The sequence below is a fragment of the Anomaloglossus baeobatrachus genome, unplaced genomic scaffold (genome assembly GCF_048569485.1).
Source record: "Anomaloglossus baeobatrachus isolate aAnoBae1 unplaced genomic scaffold, aAnoBae1.hap1 Scaffold_3534, whole genome shotgun sequence".
Taxonomy (NCBI): domain Eukaryota; kingdom Metazoa; phylum Chordata; class Amphibia; order Anura; family Aromobatidae; genus Anomaloglossus; species Anomaloglossus baeobatrachus.
In genome coordinates, this window is record NW_027442894.1 from 34,173 (window position 1) to 54,687 (window position 20,515).

The 20,515-nt window shown below is 45.3% G+C and overlaps 1 protein-coding gene and 1 long non-coding RNA gene across 2 annotated transcripts in view; one reads left to right on the forward strand and one right to left on the reverse strand.

Annotated features, from left to right (window-relative positions):
* Positions 1-993: 993 nt before the first annotated feature.
* On the forward strand, positions 994-1,543 carry LOC142272604 (uncharacterized). The gene is made up of 3 exons (XR_012737437.1): positions 994-1,246; positions 1,379-1,438; positions 1,519-1,543. It is a non-coding gene; the product is annotated as an uncharacterized LOC142272604 (long non-coding RNA).
* Positions 1,544-4,432: 2,889 nt separating this feature from the next.
* The window catches only part of LOC142272605 (uncharacterized), a 28,698-nt gene continuing 12,615 nt past the window's right edge, over positions 4,433-20,515 (reverse strand). The window contains exon 2 of the mRNA XM_075332509.1: positions 4,433-4,594. Coding sequence (XP_075188624.1) covers positions 4,433-4,594 — 162 coding nt within the window. The remainder of the gene's footprint in view (positions 4,595-20,515) is intronic.

Consider the following 20,515-nt stretch of genomic DNA (forward strand, 5'->3'; position numbering starts at 1 on the left):
TTTCGCAATAAACCATGCTGTGTAATCGCGTTTGGAGTATTGTCCATTGACCTGATTATCATTGTTATCTCAGTGCATATCTAAAGAAAATAATTACATTATACCAAGATATCTAGTGTGCATATCAGAGGGTCAAGGTGGCGAAAAGGAGCTAATTATCTAACTTGATCATAGGTAAATTTCGGATACCTCAAAACTTCAATGCTCCTGGGGTATAATGGGTTTATTTTCTCTTTGCATTTGCATCTCTGATTATCATTGTTATCTCGGTGCATATCAGAGTGACATTAGAAGCCTTGAGTACAAGCCATATGTTATACTATTTACAGAACAGAATAAAATAGAATAATTTAAGTGATTGATTTTTGTGCCTTGTTTTTCCAATGAATGCAGCATGTTTGCTGCTTTGAGGCAAGTGGTCCCCATGTGTCTGGTGCCCCTAGAAAAAGGTTTGTCAAACATACGTAAAAAAGCAGGCTATACACGGGCTTTACATGCTACAATATATCTACCGATGTGTCGGCGGGGTCACGTTGTAAGTGATGCACATCCGGCATCGTTAGAGATATTGTAGTCTGTAAAACCTACATGCGATTACGATTAAACGAATAACCGTTCATCGCATACACGTCGTTCAATTACTAAAAATTGAACGTCTGGTTGCTCAATGTTCCCGAGGCAGCACACATCGCAGTGTGTGACACCCCGGGAATGATGAACTGCAACTTACCTGCGTCCCGCTTCTTACGTATGGATGGTCGTATAGAAGGGTAAGTACTTGTGACAGGAACAAAGCATAGGTGCGACACGGTCAACAAATTTCAGTTGTCGCACATAAGATGGGGGCGTGTCACATCACATACGATATCGTATGCAGAATTGTATGGTGTAAAGTAGGCGTAAGCCATAGTGGCCTGGAGTTATGCGCTCAATAAAAGTTTTCTCCTATACCTAGGACCACCTCCAGCTGCACAGGCAGCTCCACCATCTCCACCCTCTCCGGCTGTGGATCCACCATCTCCGCCAGCTCCACCATCTCCTGCTGCGGATCCACCATCCCCGCCGGCTCCACCATCTCCTGCTGCAGATCCACCACCTCCGCCTGCTGCGCCTGCTGGGACACCCTCTCCTTCTCCAACCCCATCACCTGCTGCAACCCCATCTCTTCCTTCAACCCCATCACCACCTTCTACCCTGTCTCCCCATACTTCTCCTTCTAACGATGCCTTCTCCCCCGCATCAGTTGGTGAGTTTTGTGCAGGCTACCCTTCCTGTAATTTATGCACATAACATGGTGTCCCTACAAGTTGTAAAGGATACAGGGATGTTTAAATGATGGTGGGCTGTCGTGTACTAATATTTGATTTGTGTTCCCTAGCCACAGGATCTGGTTGGGCCATCAGCGCCTCAGAGGAAGAAGGTGATGAACCCCAGAACCGTAAGTGGTCAACCAAAAACATATACCTGACAGTTCGATGTTGGAACAAGGATGGTTAACTTTTCCCATTCCCTCCACAGAAATCCCCACACTACAGGACCTGGTGGAATCACAACGGCGTTTGTCAGAAGCCGTCCGGCGTCATGGGGAGATGCTGGAACAGTTTTTGGCAGCCCAACAGCAGGGCCACTAAATGTGAATGTTTGTGATTTAAATGTTTTTTTTTGTTTTGTATGTCACATAAATCTTTCTAGTTTATTTTCGCTGTTGCTTACATTTTTGGACAAAACTTTCAAACAGGGTTTGGGAACCTATTTACTGCCGGGGACCATTTGGAATTTTCTACCAACCAACGGGGGCCACACCAAATTATCAACTTGAACACGACCAGGCTATATTTGTTAAAATAATTAATAAAATCAGCCCCAGAGTGGTGGCTGGAGAGACTGTGATGTTCGGTGAGATGGATCATTTTGATTCTCACCACTACATTTCCATGTTTGTCTTGGTCTGGAGAGGCTGGGGGCATACACAACACAGGAGAAGCTAGGGCATATACATCACAGGAAACACTGAGGCATATACATCCCAGGAGAGGCTGCGTCATATACATCCCTTAAGAGTATGGGGCATATACATCACCCTGAGCAGTAGTTGGCAGCACAAAGAGCACTGTGCCGCCCTGGCAAAACCTGGGTGTTACAGAGGTCTGCATACATGTTATTGATGCTGATTTAACTCTCCCTTGGGGAGGTTCCCACACACAAACACACACCAGCCAATCAGACCCCACTCACCCCCTCCCCACGAAAACAGGAGGACATCAAGACTGTACAGTGGCAACAAGGTTTTTTTTTTTTTCAATGATCTTGACTGTCCAGGGGAGGGTGTGTGTGTGTGTGTGATGTTACCTCTGAGACCACCTGGCTAGTCCAGGGCGTCACATAAGCAGCCCCTGTGTGGGGCTGGGGTGAGTGGTACTCACGGCCTCAGGAATGGGCCAGCCTCTTGTGGGACCCGAAGTGGACCAGGAGAGGGGTGCCAGCTGTCGGGACCCAGTACGGACCAGTGTGAAAAGAAGACACATACCTCGGGCAGGAAAAGATCACCTGAATTACACACACGGGTGTGGGACCCGTCTTCACAGCAGCGGGCCGTTGGCACCTGTTACCAGCAACTTGGTTAATTACTGGACTGGGGTTAGTTATTGGTTTATACTGTGAGTACTCCTGCACCACCCGGTACAAGGCGAGGACTGTACCCGTCACTCTACAAACTACCTCTCCCAATTGGGCCCTGGGACTATAAATCCCCCTACCCGTGGAGGGTATCCCACCTAGCTGCCCCACACCATCAGTCCCGGGCACGGTCCCCAGAGGCAGTGGCGGTGCCACCACCTTATCAACGCAACCCACGGGTGGCGTGACAGACAATTCCCCCTACCTAATCCCCCTCTTTTTTGGGAGCTTGACATTACAGACCGGGTCACGACACCGGGATACCTGCAGAAGTAACCCCTTGGCCAGGATCTCATTTCCCCCCCAATCCCTGGGCAACACAGCAATAGGTGGCAGCACAAAGAGCTGTAGGTGGCATAACACAAACAGCACTGACAGTGACAGCACTAGAAGGCAGCTCGGAGAGCATTAGGTGACAGCACTATAAGGCAGCAGGGAGAGCACTATGTTCCCCACCACAGCTTTAAAACAAAGAACCCACAAAAACATTCTTAATTAAAAAAAAAACACCCACACACACACATTATATATGTGCATCTGTAGAGTTGTGCCATGATGGCGACCCTGACCTCCACCCAGCCCTTTACCCCGTGAATAATGTTATGCAGAATTCATGAAAGCTGTACAAAAGTTTGAAATCAAAGACATTTTTTATTACAATTCCCTAACATTGCTTAAACAACAACAAAAACAGCATAAATATTATAACAAAAAACAAAAACTATAAATTTTGATATTGGTTACTAGAGTCATTTAAATGTTGCCTCTGTGGGCTGAAAAATTGGTTCATTGGGGGGAACATGGGATACTGTGCGGGGGGGTCATGCTGGAGGTGCGGTCGAGGCTCCATCCTCATCCATGGCACTTGGTTCCATGAAGAGTGTTGTTGATGATCTACTTCGCACACTTTTGAGGAGTCTGTCAGTTTCCCCAATGCCACCTTGTTGAGGGCCTCCAGCATGACCCTTTCGACATGACCTCTTTGTTTGTCATCCAGCTTACGGAGTCTTTCATCCGTAAGCTGGGCAAATCCGCAAATGGATGGTCTGCTGTGCTGCTCCAGGATTTTCTTCGCCATATCCATAAGGTCTGTTGATGATGTGTTGTTCGGCTGCCTCTTACGGGTTGAGGAGATCCGCCGCGGTAATGGAGCTTCTGCGGTCTCCTCGGAAGTCCCGGCAATTTCATCATCACCACCTGTCGCTATTGGCCCAGCTTCACAACGATCCTGCGGAACAATAAAAATGATGTTAAACTCAGATATCATGAGCAACAGGCACAGGGATACACATGCACTGGAAACTAATGGGAGGGGCAGACTAGTACTACAAGATATGAAATGTCATTACATGGTATGAAAATAGAGTGTGGAGAAACTAGTAAAGGAGTATACTTATCTGAACTGGAAGGGATACATTTTGAAATCTGCAACAGTAATCATAGAAAACCGTAGTAACTATTTTCAATTAAATAATGCCATGTACATCAAAAGTTTCACAAAGGTACTTACATCTCCAACTGTGGTGTCAGACCGGACCTCAGGCTGTGTTCCGGGACCAAAGGACAGCGATGTTATTGTACGTGGTACCTCTTGGTCTCTTATGAAGGCCAGCAAATCGTAGTACCAAAGCTTTGGAACGTAAAGTTCCTCCGTTCCGGCACCAGATTTGCTGGCCTTCTCCACCTTATTTAGTTCCTTTTTATAAACGGTGCGAAGACCCTGGATTTTCTTTCGCACAATCTCAGTTGTAATGGTCTAAGTAGGGTTATGCCTCTGGAACAATTCAACAAGCTGCTCATAGGCCTGCTTTTTCTTGTATCGATTGCTATAATCGACAGACTTAATCTTCCACAAACAAGGCAGGGATCGATACATATCAATCATCTCCCTTATAAATTCTTGTTTGTTGGAAGACATCTGAAAAAAAAGGAAATTAATGTATTACTACATTGTTATAAACTAAGCACAAGAATATAGCTGCTATAATACTGCCACCTACGTACAACTACTTTAATACTGCTCCTATGTCCAATAATATAACTACTATAATACGGCCCCCTATGTACAAGAATATAACTACTATCATACTGCCCCCTATATACAAGAATTTAACTACTATAATACTGCCCCTATGCACAAGAATATAACTACTATAATACTGCCCCTATGTACAAAAATATAACTACTATAATACTGCCCCTATGTACAAGAACATAACTATATGTACAGCGGTATTGAATATATAAATATATATACATATATACCTATATATATATATATATATATATATATATATATATATATATGTAGAAAATAGCTATATGTTCAAGAATATAATTGCTATAATACTGGCCCCATAGATATATTTATTTTTATATATATATATATATATATATATATATATATATATATATATATTCCTATGTACAGGAATAGAAAAGCTATAATACTTCCCCCTATGTACATAGATAAATATAACTATAATACTGCCCCAATATACAAGAATACAGTTGCTATATTAATGTCACGATGTACTAGAATATTGGTATAATACTGCCCAAAATTACTTACCTTTAAGTCAGGAGAATATTAAAAATCCAAGACGAAATCAACAAATTGAAAGAATCACTGCAGCAAACTGCGTTCTGAAAAAGCTCAGGTAGAGTGAATGGAAGCGCTACTGCGTCGTCTTTTGTTTGATACGGTCACCCAATCAGGCGACGCTGTAGTGATGACCAATCGGAACAGAGGGGCGTGAAGAAAGACAACGCAAAGCGCTGTAGCGATCACCAATAGGAACAGAGGGGCGTGAAAAGAGATAACGCAAACCGTATCTAGGGGTTAAAACCACACCTCTGACTCGTCGTGCAATGACATGTCTGAAACCACACAACGACCGTCGACGTCGCTATGATCTCTGCTCCGTCGCTGCTTTATTTAGCATGTTTGACAGCTTACTAACGATTATCTATGGTCGCTGCAACGTCACAGAATATGGTGACGTTGCAGCGACGTCGTTGTCGTCGTCGTTATGTGTGACACCAGCTTTAGAGATGTTAATAGGTTTGTCAGGAATCTCACAATAAAAAGACATTTTTCCAATACTGATGCGGACAATACTGATAGGCCCAACTCACCTGATCCTCCGACCAACAATTCTACTCATGTCCCCCTATTTTGGAATTTGAGGGAACAGATTGCGGTTACGCACTTACAAGAACTAAGTGACACCTGTACGGGTATATCTGAACCTTCTCCTTTTGTCAATAAGAACCCGAGTTTTTATCCTATTGCCTCCAGGGTTCCTGTTATGGACACGTTCCAGGACCTTATAGAATCGGAGGTCAGAAATATACTCTTGATGAAACCCCAGATTCAGGACAATTTGTCATCCTCTGAAAAAAGAGCACTTAAAGATCTGAAGGACAATAGTCACATTGTGGTCCGGGGGGCGGACAAGGGGGGCTCAGTAGTAGTGCTGGACAGCAAACTGTATGAAAGAGAGATTAATACCATATTGAGTGATAAATCCACTTACAGGCAATTGCCTTGCGATCCCACATCTGATTTTTCCTCAAAGTTACGGGTCCTCTTCTCACAAGGTTTTCAATGGGGAGTTCTTAATGAAAAGGTCCACGAATATCTTTTTGTCGACTCTCTGGTGTGTCTCATTTTTCAAGGCCTTCCCAAGGTCCATAAGGGCACTTTCCCTCCCCCATTGAGACCCATAGTAGCCAGCACTGGGTCTCTAACCAGCAATCTGAGTGACTGGCTAGATCATTATATCCAGCCGCTCATGAAACGTACTATTGGTCATATTAGAGACACAAAGAGTCTCTTACAGGATTTGGAGATGTCCTGGACGAGTGGTTCTTTTTGGATAATAAGCGACGTGGTCTCATTATATCCTAGCATACCGTATAGGGAAGCCTTACAGGCTCTGTATTTTCATCTAAATAAATACAGCTCATTTGACGATGTCCTCAAAGAATTCATTCTCATGACAACAGGTTTTCTGTTGACCCACAATTTTTTCCAGTTTAACTTAACATTTTATCTCCAGATAGCCGGTTGTCCTATGGGGGCATGTTTTTCATGTGCATTGGCTAATATTTACATGGCCTACTGGGAAGAGAAATATATCTATACAAGTGATAATCCATTGTTGCATACCATTATTTGGTATGCAAGATATATTGATGATCAAGTTATGATATGTAATACAGGAGATTTTGATATCCCCCAGGAGGCCATGGAAGCCGTCAATGCACATTTTAACAACAACCCTCTCAATTTGAGATTTACCATGAACCTATATATGGACTCAGCTCCCTTCCTGGACATCCTGCTATCTGGCGACCCCTTGACTGGTTCCATTCATTCTGTTCTGTATAGGAAGCCTATTTGTGGCAATACCTCTCTCCATGCGAGTAGCTGTCACATGCCCCACACCTTACAGAATTTACCTGTGGGTGAGCTCTTACGAGCGAAGCGTTTATGCTCATCTGAAGCTTCCTATCGTTGTGAAGCTGTCCGCATTAGAGAGAGACTCAGTGGGAGGGGGTATCCTGATCGGACTTTGAACAGGGCCTCTTCTATTGTTGAGAATAGGACCAGAACCAATCGGTTGCGGATGCCCTGGAAAGACCCATCTCAGAGGAGGAGTACTGGGCTGCAATTAAAAATTCCCCCACTGGTAAGGCCCCTGGCCCAGATGGCTTCCCCCTGCTTTACTACAAAAAGATGGGCTCCATGCTGCTCCCCCATTTCTCTCTGCCTTTAACAATATCTCACTCTCCGAAAAGGTCCACTTGCCGAGAGACTCTTTGGCCGCTAATATAGTAGTCATCCCTAAAGAGAGTAAAGACCCTACCTCTTGTTCTAGTTACCGACCCATCTCCCTCCTCAACACAGACTTGAAGCTCTTCACCAGAATATTATCAGAGAGACTCTCTCCATTGCTGGGGGGGATTGTCAACCCGGACCAGGCTGGGTTCATGATGGGAAGGGAAGCGAGGGACAACACCACTAAGGCGCTGAACTTAATCCACAGGGCTAATTCGGAAGGGTTGCCCCTGATGCTCCTGTCGACCGACGCAGAAAAAGCGTTCGACAGAGTCAATTGGATATTCATGGAGGAGGTTCTGCGGGAGGTGGGGTTGGGGAGGATGATGCTCAGGTGGATATGCTCTCTGTATAGTAACCCCTCTGCCGCGGTCAGGGTGAACGGTCTGGGTGAACGGTCTCCTTTCAGATAGATTTCCCATTCTTAACGGCACAAGGCAGGGATGCCCCCTCTCACCCCTGATCTTTATCCTGACCCTGGAACCCCTGCTTAGCCGAATTAGAGGTAACATTGACAGGAATGATACCAGGCCACATAGGTTTGAGCTCTAAGCCTGAGCCATAACCACGATTTTCAGGTGTTTCAAGCCTCCCCTGATGAGCAGTCGTTGTGAAACGCGTCGGAAGTCACCTGCTTGATGGATATTAGGGTCAGCCACAACAGGGCCAGCTGTGGACTGCCCTTGTAAGGGCGGGAGTTTTTGTGGATTATCTTAGGGTCAGTTGTATCCCAGACAGGGCCAGTGACCAAGCCACTGCTCCCCAAGTGCCGGTAGTTGGACTAAGCAGCACTGGAGAAGGACGACACCTCACCGACAAAAAGACTGGGTGAGATGGTTCCACTTTAAGTGGTCCTAATATTGCACTGTATATGACATCCTATTGTCCCTGACCCCTGCCGTTGTTTGTATAGAGCATGGTACAGGTATTATGAGGTCATTATTTCCTGGGCACCGCATGTCATGGTGCATATGTTTGGTTGTCCCCTGATAGAGCGTATCACACTAGCTTAGCTCTATAGTGGGACATTCACACTATTTTTGGTCTGGTGTTGATGACGCTGAGTGACAACATTCTGTCTGTTGAGTGGCATGCTACTTCTTGTGTATACATTTATCTTTGAAGGCTGCACTTACACAGCATCTGTCTAATCAGCGATACCACATCAGCTTTTTGTGTGTTGAAAAACTCATTACATCTCCGGTGTTGTTCATCTAGGTGAACGTTACCCGTTCCCCTTTTTCTGTAAATGATGGTGCCATAGATACACGCAGCACACATTGGTCCCATCATTTCCAGGTTTTAAATGGTGTTTGGATCACAGTTTGTATATTTATTTTAAATAACCCAATTAAAGGTTAAGTTTTATTATCACATGTTGCTAGATCTATATAAGTTGTACATGTTGGAATTCTTTTCTAATACCTACTGGTTCTGAATTGGTGCTATATTCATAACATTGACATTTCCGGCCCTATAGTTGCTGGTTCCACCTACAAAATTGCGGCGTACGCGGACGACTTACTTTTCTTTATTACCAACCCTCGGGTCTCCCTGCCCAATCTACTGAGAGAGCTGGAAACATACTCCTCTCTTTCTAATTTTAGAATTAACATGTCAAAATCGGAGGCTATGAATGTATCTCTCCCCCAAGATCATGTTATTTCGCTACAATCTGCGTTCGGGTTTAAGTGGGCTAATCACTCTCTGAGGTACCTGGGGGTCCAGCTGGCAGCGGACACTAGCCAACTATATAAGCTGAATTATCTCCCTCTCCTGCAGTCCATTAGAACAGACTGCGCAAATTGGGCGAGGGGCCTTTTCACATGGTTTGGGAGATGTGCAATATTGAAGATGAATATATTACCACGACTTCTATACCTCTTCCAGGCCCTGCCAATTAAGATCCCGAGCTCTTTCTTCAAGGAATTGGCCTCACTATATACTAAATTTATCTGGGCGAATAAGCCGGCGAGACTTTCCCGTTCCCTACTGTGCAGACCTAAGTGTAGGGGAGGGCTGGGAATACCTGATATGAAAAAATATTACTGGGCCACACATATGGTTAGGGTTCTGGATTGGTGCCACCACTCTAGGATGAAACCATGGGTCGCCCTGGAACAGAGCTTCTCGGAGGTACATTTACCGGCCATGCCTTGGGTCGCAAGCTTTTTCCCGTCTACTTTGAGATCTCACCCCACTATTGGCGCTACTCTGGAATGCTGTTCGAGGGGCGAGGTTCGGCGCCTCCTCCTGCCGTTGCCTTCCCCCATGTCACCAATTATAGGAGATCCGGATTTCCGTCCTGGCCTCTTGGACCCAGTTTTTCGGAGCTGGGTACAGGGGGGCAGATTCAGAGCTTACCAGCTGGGAGGGGAGGGTGACTGGCTATCTCTTTCGGATATTTGTGGTCTCCTGCCTCCGGACCCCCTGGGGAGATGGAGGGCCATGCAGTTGAGGCATTTCATGAGCTCCCTTCCCTGCTTCGCCCGGTATGCTGGGCCTCCCACAAGATTCGAGAAATTGTGCTTGGGAGAGGGGGCCCTGCGGCACTCACTTTCCCTGGCATACAATTTGCTATCAGACCCGGGAGATTTGCCCACCCCGGTCTATTTGCGGCAGTGGGAAAGGGACCTTGGGACGGCTCTATCTGACACGCAACGAAACAACGTCCTAATGATGGCACATAAAACCTCGATCAGTTCCAGACTGTTGGAGGCCAACTTCAAACTGCTGACTAGGTGGTATAGAGTCCTGACCAGACTTCATAGGATATTCCCCTCAGTTGACCCCGTTTGCTGGAGGTGTGGCTCGGGGGAGGGTGATTACGTGCACATCTTTTGGTCCTGCCCTTCCTTGCAACGGTTTTGGTCAGAAGTGAGGGAGGTAATTAGACTGGTGACCGGCACGGTTGAGACATTGGGTTCGGAACTGTTTATCTTACAGCTTTTGGAACTCCCGGCTCCTAGATACAAGCGCTCTTTGCTTAGATTTCTGGTAATGGCTGCCAGGTCTTGCATCCCGCTTGGCTGGAAGTCTTCTACCACCCCCACACTGGCACAGTGGGTTTCAAGGGTTAACGACCTAAGGCACATGGAGGACTTGACATCCTCTCTCAATGACAGACAGGAAGATTTTCATAGGACTTGGTTCCCATGGTTGGAGTTCACTCACTCGGTGGAATACGCCAGATTACTCTCTGTTCCACGGCTGCTGTGAGGCTCTGGGGAAACACTCTCCCCCCCCTTTTTTTTTTTTTTTTTCTCTCCTCTCCCCCTTTCCTCTTTTTTCTTCTCTCGCTCTCCCTTCTTCTCACTTCTTTGTCCCCTATCTTCCCCTATTCTCCCCTCCCCCCCTATTCCCCTTTAGCTCTTTCTCTTAACCTGTTCTAAACTCTTTTCGGGCTTTGCTCTCTTTCTATGTTCTGTATTCCACCCTTGTTGGGTTGGTTCATAAAAGGATTAAATTGGGCCTGACTCGAGCAGTTGCAGCGACTAGATATGTACAGGGGTGCGGAAGGGTGGGCTACATGTCAATGTTAAATATTTGAAATCTGTTATTCTGTTCTTTGTGGAGCAGGTGTTACTTTGTATGTTCTCGAGTCGGTCATTAAAATAAAGAATTTAAAAAAAAAAAAAGAACCAATCGGTTGGAAGATCACCCTGTTTCCTCAGTATCTAGAAATCGTGTGACTTTTTCAACACCATTTAGCACTGATTTTTTTCAAATTAAACAGACCATCCAGCGTTTTATCCCCCTTTTACGTCAGGACCCCATACTAAATTCAGTTCTTCAGCCGGGGGTCAATATAGTAGCCAAGAGAGCTCGTACCATTGGGAACCTTGTGGCACCCAGCATGTTCACATCTAAGAAATGTAACAGAACCTGGCTCAGTGTCTCTGGGTCTTATAAATGTGGGTCCGGCCGATGGGGCCTTTGCAGGTTCATGCACAATACCAAATCCCTATTAGGGAATAATGGAGAAAGCTTTGTAATTCGATCGTTTATTAATTGTGCTTCTGCACATGTGGTCTATGTGGCAACGTGCACACTATGCCGCAAGGGCTATGTCGGCTGCACCTCTAGAGCACTTAGAACCAGGATCTCTGAGCACGTCCGCATACCTTCAGCAGCTCATGACAGGACCTCCTTAAGCTATGTTGCATTGGTGAAGAAACGCTCCTTATCTGGTCTGACCAGGCACTACATTGAATGTCATTCAGCGGATTTTTCTTCCTTAGTGATCACGGGTATAGAGTCTGTTCCCAGACCACCTCGTGGGGGGGACTGGTTCCAAGCCCTGCTTTTGGCAGAGGCAAAATGGATTTTGAAGCTAAATACAAGATACCCAGGTGGCTTTAACTATCGCTCCGATTTGCGATTTATTTTTTAGATCGATAGATATAGAATAATTTCTGATCCGTTTTCTGACATTCAATGAGGTGCTTTTATGCTTATGTGTTTGTTCTAGTCATTCTTTGATGAAATTCATCCATTCCTGCACGGATGCCATAATTCGGACATATTGTAATGAGCATTCCTTCAGTCAAGCTCCACACATGTTTCATCCTGATGTATATATATTTTTTTTTTATGGTCTTTTTATCGTCAGACGATATGCACATATTGGAGCTTGCTTATTTATATTGAACAAGTCCTCTCCCCCCCCCCCTGTTTTTCACTGGAGGAGCTGCTTTTTGATATACTTTGCAAATATTGTTGAGAACCTTATAAATTTATATTTTATTTAACTTGTGATCTCCATATAATTTACTTATCAACCTAGGGTTGGGTCCTTTGGTAACTAACCCACATAATCTAATTTCATTTTTAGCTCTATCTGTATCATGAAATTTTTCGTTTCTATTCTTATGAATATATAGGGGCTTGTATTTGCAGCCCTATTGCAATTTCAGGTCAGCTCCTCTATTGAAATGATTATTAACATATGAATGAATGTTTTATGGTTTATCACGCACTATTTACTAAGGATTATATTGACCCAGTATGATGTTCCTTTTGTCCATATGCACGGCGATGTTCACCTGTTTTTTCATGCAATCATGACATCCCGCCCCTCCCTTCCGCCCATCCAGCGGGTCAGTCTATTTTAGTAATGTTGTGGTATACATGGAACACTTATGATTAAGGACTCTTTCTGTTTTTATGGTGTAGTCCGAAACGCGCAAAGTTTCCATGTATTGATTTATACCTCGGCCTTCACGATGCTTTTAATATTTCCAATAAAGATTACGGAGATTTTATCTTAAAGAAGAATCAGTGCCGGATCATCCTTTTCTTCTCTGCCTTCTTCCACAAACCGGTCGGGACTTACCGGCGGATCCGAGGCACCCGCAAGGTCTAGCAGTCCGGGCAACAGGTGAGCTGAAGAATCCCTTTTCCTTTACCCATTCTAGGCTTATCCCCAGCCTGTGCTAGTGTGCTCTGGTGGACGGAGCAAGCAGCACGCTGCGATAAAGGCACAGAAAAGCTGCAGCAGGTTTACCAGCCTCCCGAAACTGTGCTGTGTGTGTGACTCCCCCCCCCTCACTGTGAGTACTCAACCAATTGCTGCCCCCCCCCGCTCAGTGCTGTGTACCCCCTAGTACTGTGTGCACCCCCTCGTGCTGTGTGTACCCCCTCGTGCTGTGTACCCCCCAATGCTGTGTGTACTCCCTAATGCTGTGTGTATCCCCTAGTGCTGTGTGTACCCCCTAGTGCTGTGTGTACCCCCTAATGCTGTGTGTACCCCCTAGTACAGTAAGTACCCCCTAATGCTGTGTGTACCCCTTAATGCTGTGTGTACCTCCTAATGCTGTGTACCCCCTTGTGCTGTGTGTACCCCCCAGTGCTGTGTACCTCCTAGTACAGTGTGTACCGCCAGTGCTGTGTACCCCCTCATGCTGTGTGTACCCCCCAGTGCTGTGTACCTCCTAGTACAGTGTGTACCCCCCAGTGCTGTGTACCTCCTAGTACAGTGTGTACCCCCTAATGCTGTGTGTATTCCCTTGTGCTGTGTGTATCCCCTAATGCTGTGTGTTCCCCCTAATGCAGTGTACCCCCTAATGCTGTGTACACCCCAGTGCTGTGTACTCCCTAGTACAGTGTGTACCCCCTAAGCACGGTGTAACCCCTCACTGCTGTCCGTGCCCCCCTAGTGCTGTCTGTACCCCCTGGGTGATGTCTACGCCCCCCCCAGTGCTGTCCGCACCACCTAATGCTGTCCATGCTGCACCCAGTGCTGTCCATGCCACGGTGAGTGCTGTCTGTGCCCCCCTTATGCTATCCATGCTCCCCAGTGCTGTGTGTCACCCCTCAGTACTGTGTACCTCCCAGTGCTCTTAACTCGCTACTGCTGTCTGTACCCTCCCACTGCTTTCTATGCCCCCCAGTCTGTGCCCTCTTGTTGATGTCTATGTTCCACCAGACCTGTCTGTCTCCCTAGTGATGCCACCTAGTGCTGTCCATGCTGCCACCCAGTGCAGTCCGTGCTGCCACCCAGTGCAGTCCGTGCTGCCACCCAGTGCAGTCCGTGCTGCCACCCAGTGCTGTCCCTGTCCCCAGTCATGTCTGTGCCACTGCCAGGGCTGTCCATGCCCCCTACTGATGTATATGCCCCAGCCCCTCCTGTGATATAAACTCCCAGTGTCTCCTGTAATTTATGCACCCCTGCCCCTCCTGTGATGTTTATGCCCCCAGCATCTCCAGACAGAGACAAACCTGGAAAAGCAGCTGTGAGAAACAAGATGATCAATATCACCAAACATCACAATTGCACCAAAGAGAAGCAGCTCCTGCCCCCACAGTAGGGGTGAGTTAATTAATTGTTTGACCAAATATAGCAGGGTTATTTTTCAGGTTGATAATGTTGTGCGGCCCCCAAAGGTTAGTACGAAATTCCAAATGGCCCCTGCCAGTAAAAAGGTTCCCCACCCCTGCAGTAAGTGATAGACATACAAAAACACATTAAAAATATAGTGTTACAGTTGTGAGGTAGCGACCACCAATGTTGTGGATGGTCGCTATGTGTTGCAGTGGAGAAGGATTCCCTGCCCTATTGAACTGAAGATGTGACTGTGGGACCTGTAGTTTCACAGGACTTGGGTTGTAATTAAGGGTTAGCTTCCCTTTAAACTATGGGCGGCGTGATGGACAGGGCTGGAGAATCACATACCTCCACCTGTGGGTGTGTCCGGTTGGGTTTAAGAGACTGTTAGTTTTAGAGACAGAAAAAAGTCTGAGTGTGCTGCACATGGAGATTGTGTGCTGCACATGGAGATTGTGTGCTGCACATGGAGATTGTGTGCTGCACATGGAGATTGTGTGCTGCACATGGAGATTGTGTGCTGCACATGGAGATTGTGTGCTGGAGGTCTCAGTCTGTGTGAAGACTGAAGAGAGACTTCTGGAAATCAGTCCAAGTGAGGACTGGGGATAAAACTGCAGCCTGGCTGGAGGCTGCAGGAAGGAACCACAGTGAGTGGTGTTCGCTGGCAGGAGCCAGAGTGTGGAGACTCCACTATGGACATTTAATTGGACTGGAAGCCCACGGTATGTTATATTTTCCTTTAAGCCAGGAGAGGCTTTGTTACATTTTGTTTAGCAGTTTATGTTGAGTCTATTAAATAAACTGCTGGGTTTTATAAGAGACAGTGATACCTGTGTTGCCTAAGCTACCTAATACCGCTGCAAGCGAGTGAAACCCCCAAGTTTCGGTAAGCAACGTTATACAGTGTACAAAACACACAAGGATGCAGAGGGTTAACACGCTGTAAGTTGGGTTAAATTATACAAACCCTAGGAGTATAGTGAACAGATAAAGCCTAATTGGCTATTCCTTTGGATTTGGATGTAGATAATAACAGAGGTAACAGTAATAGGGCTGTCGAAATTTACAAGATGATGGTCGCGGTGTAAGTAAAGTGCAACGGCTGGCTGTAAATATATATATATATATATATATATATATATATAGTTCCGGAATTGCGACAGTGCAGACCTTCATTGGACCTGTGGGCTGACTAATAAAGTGTACATGTGCACTCAAAATTCATCGGTATAGACCTGTATGTTCCCAAATGCTGGTATCCCCATCATTGATGGGTCCATACCCAGGGACTCAACACGTGAATTTCACATATAATAGTGAGAGAATGATAGTAAAATTCTGTAGTAAATATTATATCTCATCACTATAGAAACAGGACTAAATGGTAATCTCAGCAGCCACAACTCTGCCTAATGGCTGAAATACTAATAAACGCACTGAGTAGTGGAAAATACCAAAGGCAGAAAGAGTGTGCAGGAGAGTAGAAGGCACCTTGCATTAAATTCAAAAGAGCTTGTTGCATTACCTGGTGGTATATGGGGCTGGTTCTGAAGGCAAGAGTAAACCTCCTTAAAGACTATTTTTATAAAGGAACATTTCTCCTTTCCACACCCTTGGTGACCGATTCCATGTTCTGTATGTCTTTTTGTACTGTTTTGTATTTGTTCTTTTAACCTTTACCAATAAAAACTTAATATTTTCAATCATAATTGTGCCTTATCTCCTTTCCTCCTCTTTTGATATGCCTTTCGGAGTTGGCATTACCCCCGAGGGATGCTATTGTGTTATCTCCTCGGTGTATTAATCATGGCCAAATTTATGTGTTTAATCCTTATATGATGTGTTTGCTTAATGGCGGCCGCTTGCAGTCTGACGCCGGCGCATGCGCGCTACTGTCCACCGACCCCAACGGGGAAGCGCCGCGCGTCAACGGTGCCAGCACATGCGCAGTGGCTATAGAAGCCAGTGCACATACGCAGCCCTAATGACAGCGGGCAGGTGGAGGACAGCGGGCACGCGCACCAGACTGCAGTAAGCAACTTACGTCACATTCCCATATGCTGCACTATAATATGCGCTTGCTTACTTGCTAATCACTATGCATGATATGCAAAGTTGAAGCGACCAAATGGTCATGGAAACCTATAAATTTATAAATTCCAAGTATGCCATACATAACGATTGAGACATATGGTAATTCATAACATGCATCAGGTCGTGCAATATTGAGAGAATATCCACGTCAGGAATATGAATCCATTAGAGTGGGTTCTTCACATACAAGGTGATCCTTAGAGTTGGTAGAAGTATACTGTAAACAAATACACTAATTAAAACCGATTAAAAACAATACAGGAAAACAGTGGAAGAGATCAATCAAATATAATGTACTAAATTGCATAAATGATCGTTGCTGCGCAGAGAGCCAGATGGATTAATTGGGGACTATAGAGCTAGTACACAGGCATTTTTTTAGGGGAAAGAGAGTCCAACTTATAAGAAACAAGCAAATTAATTGGTTTCATTCAATCCCATAGTTTCCAATAGTGTAATCCATTTGTATTCTTGCTGTAATAGTTTCTTATTTATATTGCCGCCTCGAATCCCTACGGACACATGTTCAATCCCCCTTACCTTAAAGGTACAGGGATCACTATCATGTTTTAATTTGAAATGTCGAGGGATCGTTTTCAATTCCTCCAAATTGGAGATGGTTTTTGAAGCGACAATGTCGCGTACGTGTTCCCTTGTCCTGACTCTTAGTTGGCGTGATATCAGCCCCATATAAAAATGTGGCCACAACCACACATCGCATAGTATATCACCTGCGTGGTGGATCAGGTGGATACTGGCGACTTTCAAATTCTTTGTCTCCCCATGATGACCTAAAGGTCTTAGTCCTGCACATATTGGTGCATGCCCTACATCCACCACAGGGGTATCTAGTATATACTTTTTTAGGATTGGTTTGGTCTGGAGAACTGGCCACTGGCCAATGGCGCCAATTTGTCGCTAATTATTTCTGTGTTTTTCACAGCATCCAGTAATAAGAATAAAATGGATTATGAAGTCAGAGAAAAGTTAATTGCTTTCAAAAATGAACGCAGTGTTCAGTGATGAGCCCATATTGGTGTCTACGGAAAGCAGTGGAGAGATGCAAAATAGTATAGATCGATATAAGGAGTTGCTGTGCAAGAGAACCAGAATCTGGTGGAATAGGGCATTTTTAGAAAAATATCTGGAGAAAAACCTCATACCACGGAGACTTAAGGGCACTTTACACTCTGCGATATCGGTATCGATATCGCTAGCGATTGTACCCACCTCCGTCGGTTATGCAACACGGGCAAATCACTGCCCATGTCGCACAACATTGCTTACATCCGTCACACGCACTTACCTGCCTAGCGACGTCGCTGTGACCAGCGAACCGCCTCCTTTCTAAGGGGGCGGTTCATTTGGCGTCATAGCGCCCAATAGTAGAGGAGGGGTGGAGTTGAGCGGGCCGAACATCCCGCCCACCTCCTTCCTTCCTCATTGCCGGTGGGACGCTGATACGGTGAGTTTCCTCGTTCCTGCGGTGTCACACATAGCGATGTGTGCTGCCGCAGGAATGACAAACAACCTCGTTACTCACCTGACAACAATATTTGGTGTTTGGACGACCTCTCCAAAACCAACAATTTTTACCACTTTTGCAATTGTTGAAGGTCGCTCGTACATGTTACACGCTGCGATGTCGCTAACGATGCCGGATGTGCTTCACAAACACCATGACCCCGACGATAAATCGTTAGTGATATCGCAGCATGTAAAGCACCCTTTATAGTGCAGGTCTTTCCAGCCTTCAAGGAGCCGGATGATTAATTTAGGAATAGGTGGGAACAGGCGGCTACCACCTGCTCTAGAGAGTTCATGGAGCTGCTAGTACAACTAAATAAACAGTCAGTGACATGGATACAGAAATTGAACAAATACAGAAAAAGCTACAGGATGGCCTATCCAGTGATGCGCTGGTAAGACTAAATTCTGAGATTGAAGATGAATCCATTAAGTGGGAAAAAGAGGTAAGCGATGTTAAAATCAAAAAGTTTCAGAGAGATACTATGGATCACAACCAAAATAACATCTATAGATGGCATAGGAGACAGCGGGGTAAATGGAAGAACGCTGGATCAAGATCAGGGTCGTTTGCTTCCTGCACGTCCAATGAAGTTCAACGAACCAAGAATCAGGGTCTGGGAGTGGCATGACCTTGCGATCCACGGACAAGAGACAGAACAACTCTAGTAAAAGCATGCCCTCGGGATCATATAGGAAGAGTCACAAGAAAAATGATACGAACAAATTACAGGTGATTAACTTATCAGAACATGTATTGACTTATAATAAAAAAAAAAGTTGTTTGAGAGGGGGCTAACCTTTGCACCCACTAATGGCTTTAATCTTTTCACAGTTATAAAAGATGTTAATCTTTTATCAAGGAAATTTATTCTTAAAAAGCTGCATTATAAAAACAGCGATGACCATACGACCATGTCAGACTCTATAATAGAAGAAGCCTGGAGAAATTTGAATTTTTTGTTGGACGAGCAGGATGGAACGACCCAAGGTAAATACCCCAGGCATTTATATCCCAGATCGGTAACATTTCCCCCGATGTCGGCATCTCCTGCGGTGGAGATCTTCACTGATCTGGTTATCCATGATCTCAAGAGGATCTCTACTGCATGACTGAGTGACAACCTTACTCAGGGAGATCGAACGGCACTTTGTGAATTACAGTCGCTCGATGACCTTGTCATCAAACCAGCCGACAAAGGGGGAAACATTGTCCTATGGCCCAAAAAGATGTATGAGAAGGAGGCACAGAAACAGTTGAGGGATAGAATCACATATATAAAATTATCCAAAAATCCTATGTCATCATATTCTGCTGAATTAGGTCTGATACTATATGGCAGGGCATTATCCCTAAAAAAAAAATAATCTATGACGGTCTAATATTTAAATACCCTAAGACACCAACCACTTACTTCATCCCTAAAATCCACAAAAATGCCACCGAACCCCCGGGCAGACCTATCGTGTCTGGGTTGGAAGGCCTTTATGACCCGGTGTGCAAATTTGTGGATTTTTGTTTGCAACCACTGGCAGAAGCTCTCCCATCATACGTCCGTGACACCACGTACGTATTAACCAGAATTAACGGGATACATTTGGAGGATGATATGTACCTCGTGACTGCAGATATAGAGTCACTCTATACTTGCATTGATCATCAGCAGGGGTTGGAGGCGGCCCGCTTTTTTCTCGTGAACAGCAACTTGGATGGTCGCACATGTGAGTTGGTCCTTGGGCTGCTTGAGTTCATCCTAACGCATATTTTTTTTTCCTTTTAAAGAGCAATTTTATCTACAGCGGAGGGGTACTGCAAAGGGGGCGGCCTGTGCGCCTTCATTTGCAAACCTCTTTCTTGGGTTTTGGGAAAGTGGTTTGCGGGGGGGCGAGGACGCGTGGGCTGTAGACCATATACCCCTCTGGCCATGATACATTGACGATATTTTATTTATTTGGCAAGGCAGTGAGGATGGGCTTAGGCAGTTCATGGGCCAACTCAATGTGAATGATTTTAACATCAGGCGGACCTATGTGTATAGCAGGGAGGTGGTGGACTTCCTGGACATCAAGATCGATATTGACAGCAACCGACAGCTACAGTCAGACTTATTCAGGAAGCCCACCGCAATCAATTCCCTGTTGCATGCAGAGTCTAGCCACCATTACGTCACTATCAAATCTATCCCAGTTGGGCAGTTTATGAGAACGAAGCGGATTTGCTCAACCCCACAGAAATTTCAAGCTGATATATTGAGAAAGAGATTTCAGTCATGAGAGTACAGCAACAGATCCATAAAGGAAGGGTATAATAGGGTGAAGAAGTTCACATGAGAAACTTTACTCCAGTCCTCCAATGGAGTATCCAAGGACAACAATAATGTCAGATTCATCACAACATATAATTCACAATGTGAAGAGGTGAAAAGAAGTTTGCAGCGCCATTGGCCAGTTCTCCAGACCGAACCAATCCTGAAAAAGTATATACTAGATTACCTCCAGATGACCTATAGGAGAAGCAAAAATCTCAAAGATATATTGGTTAG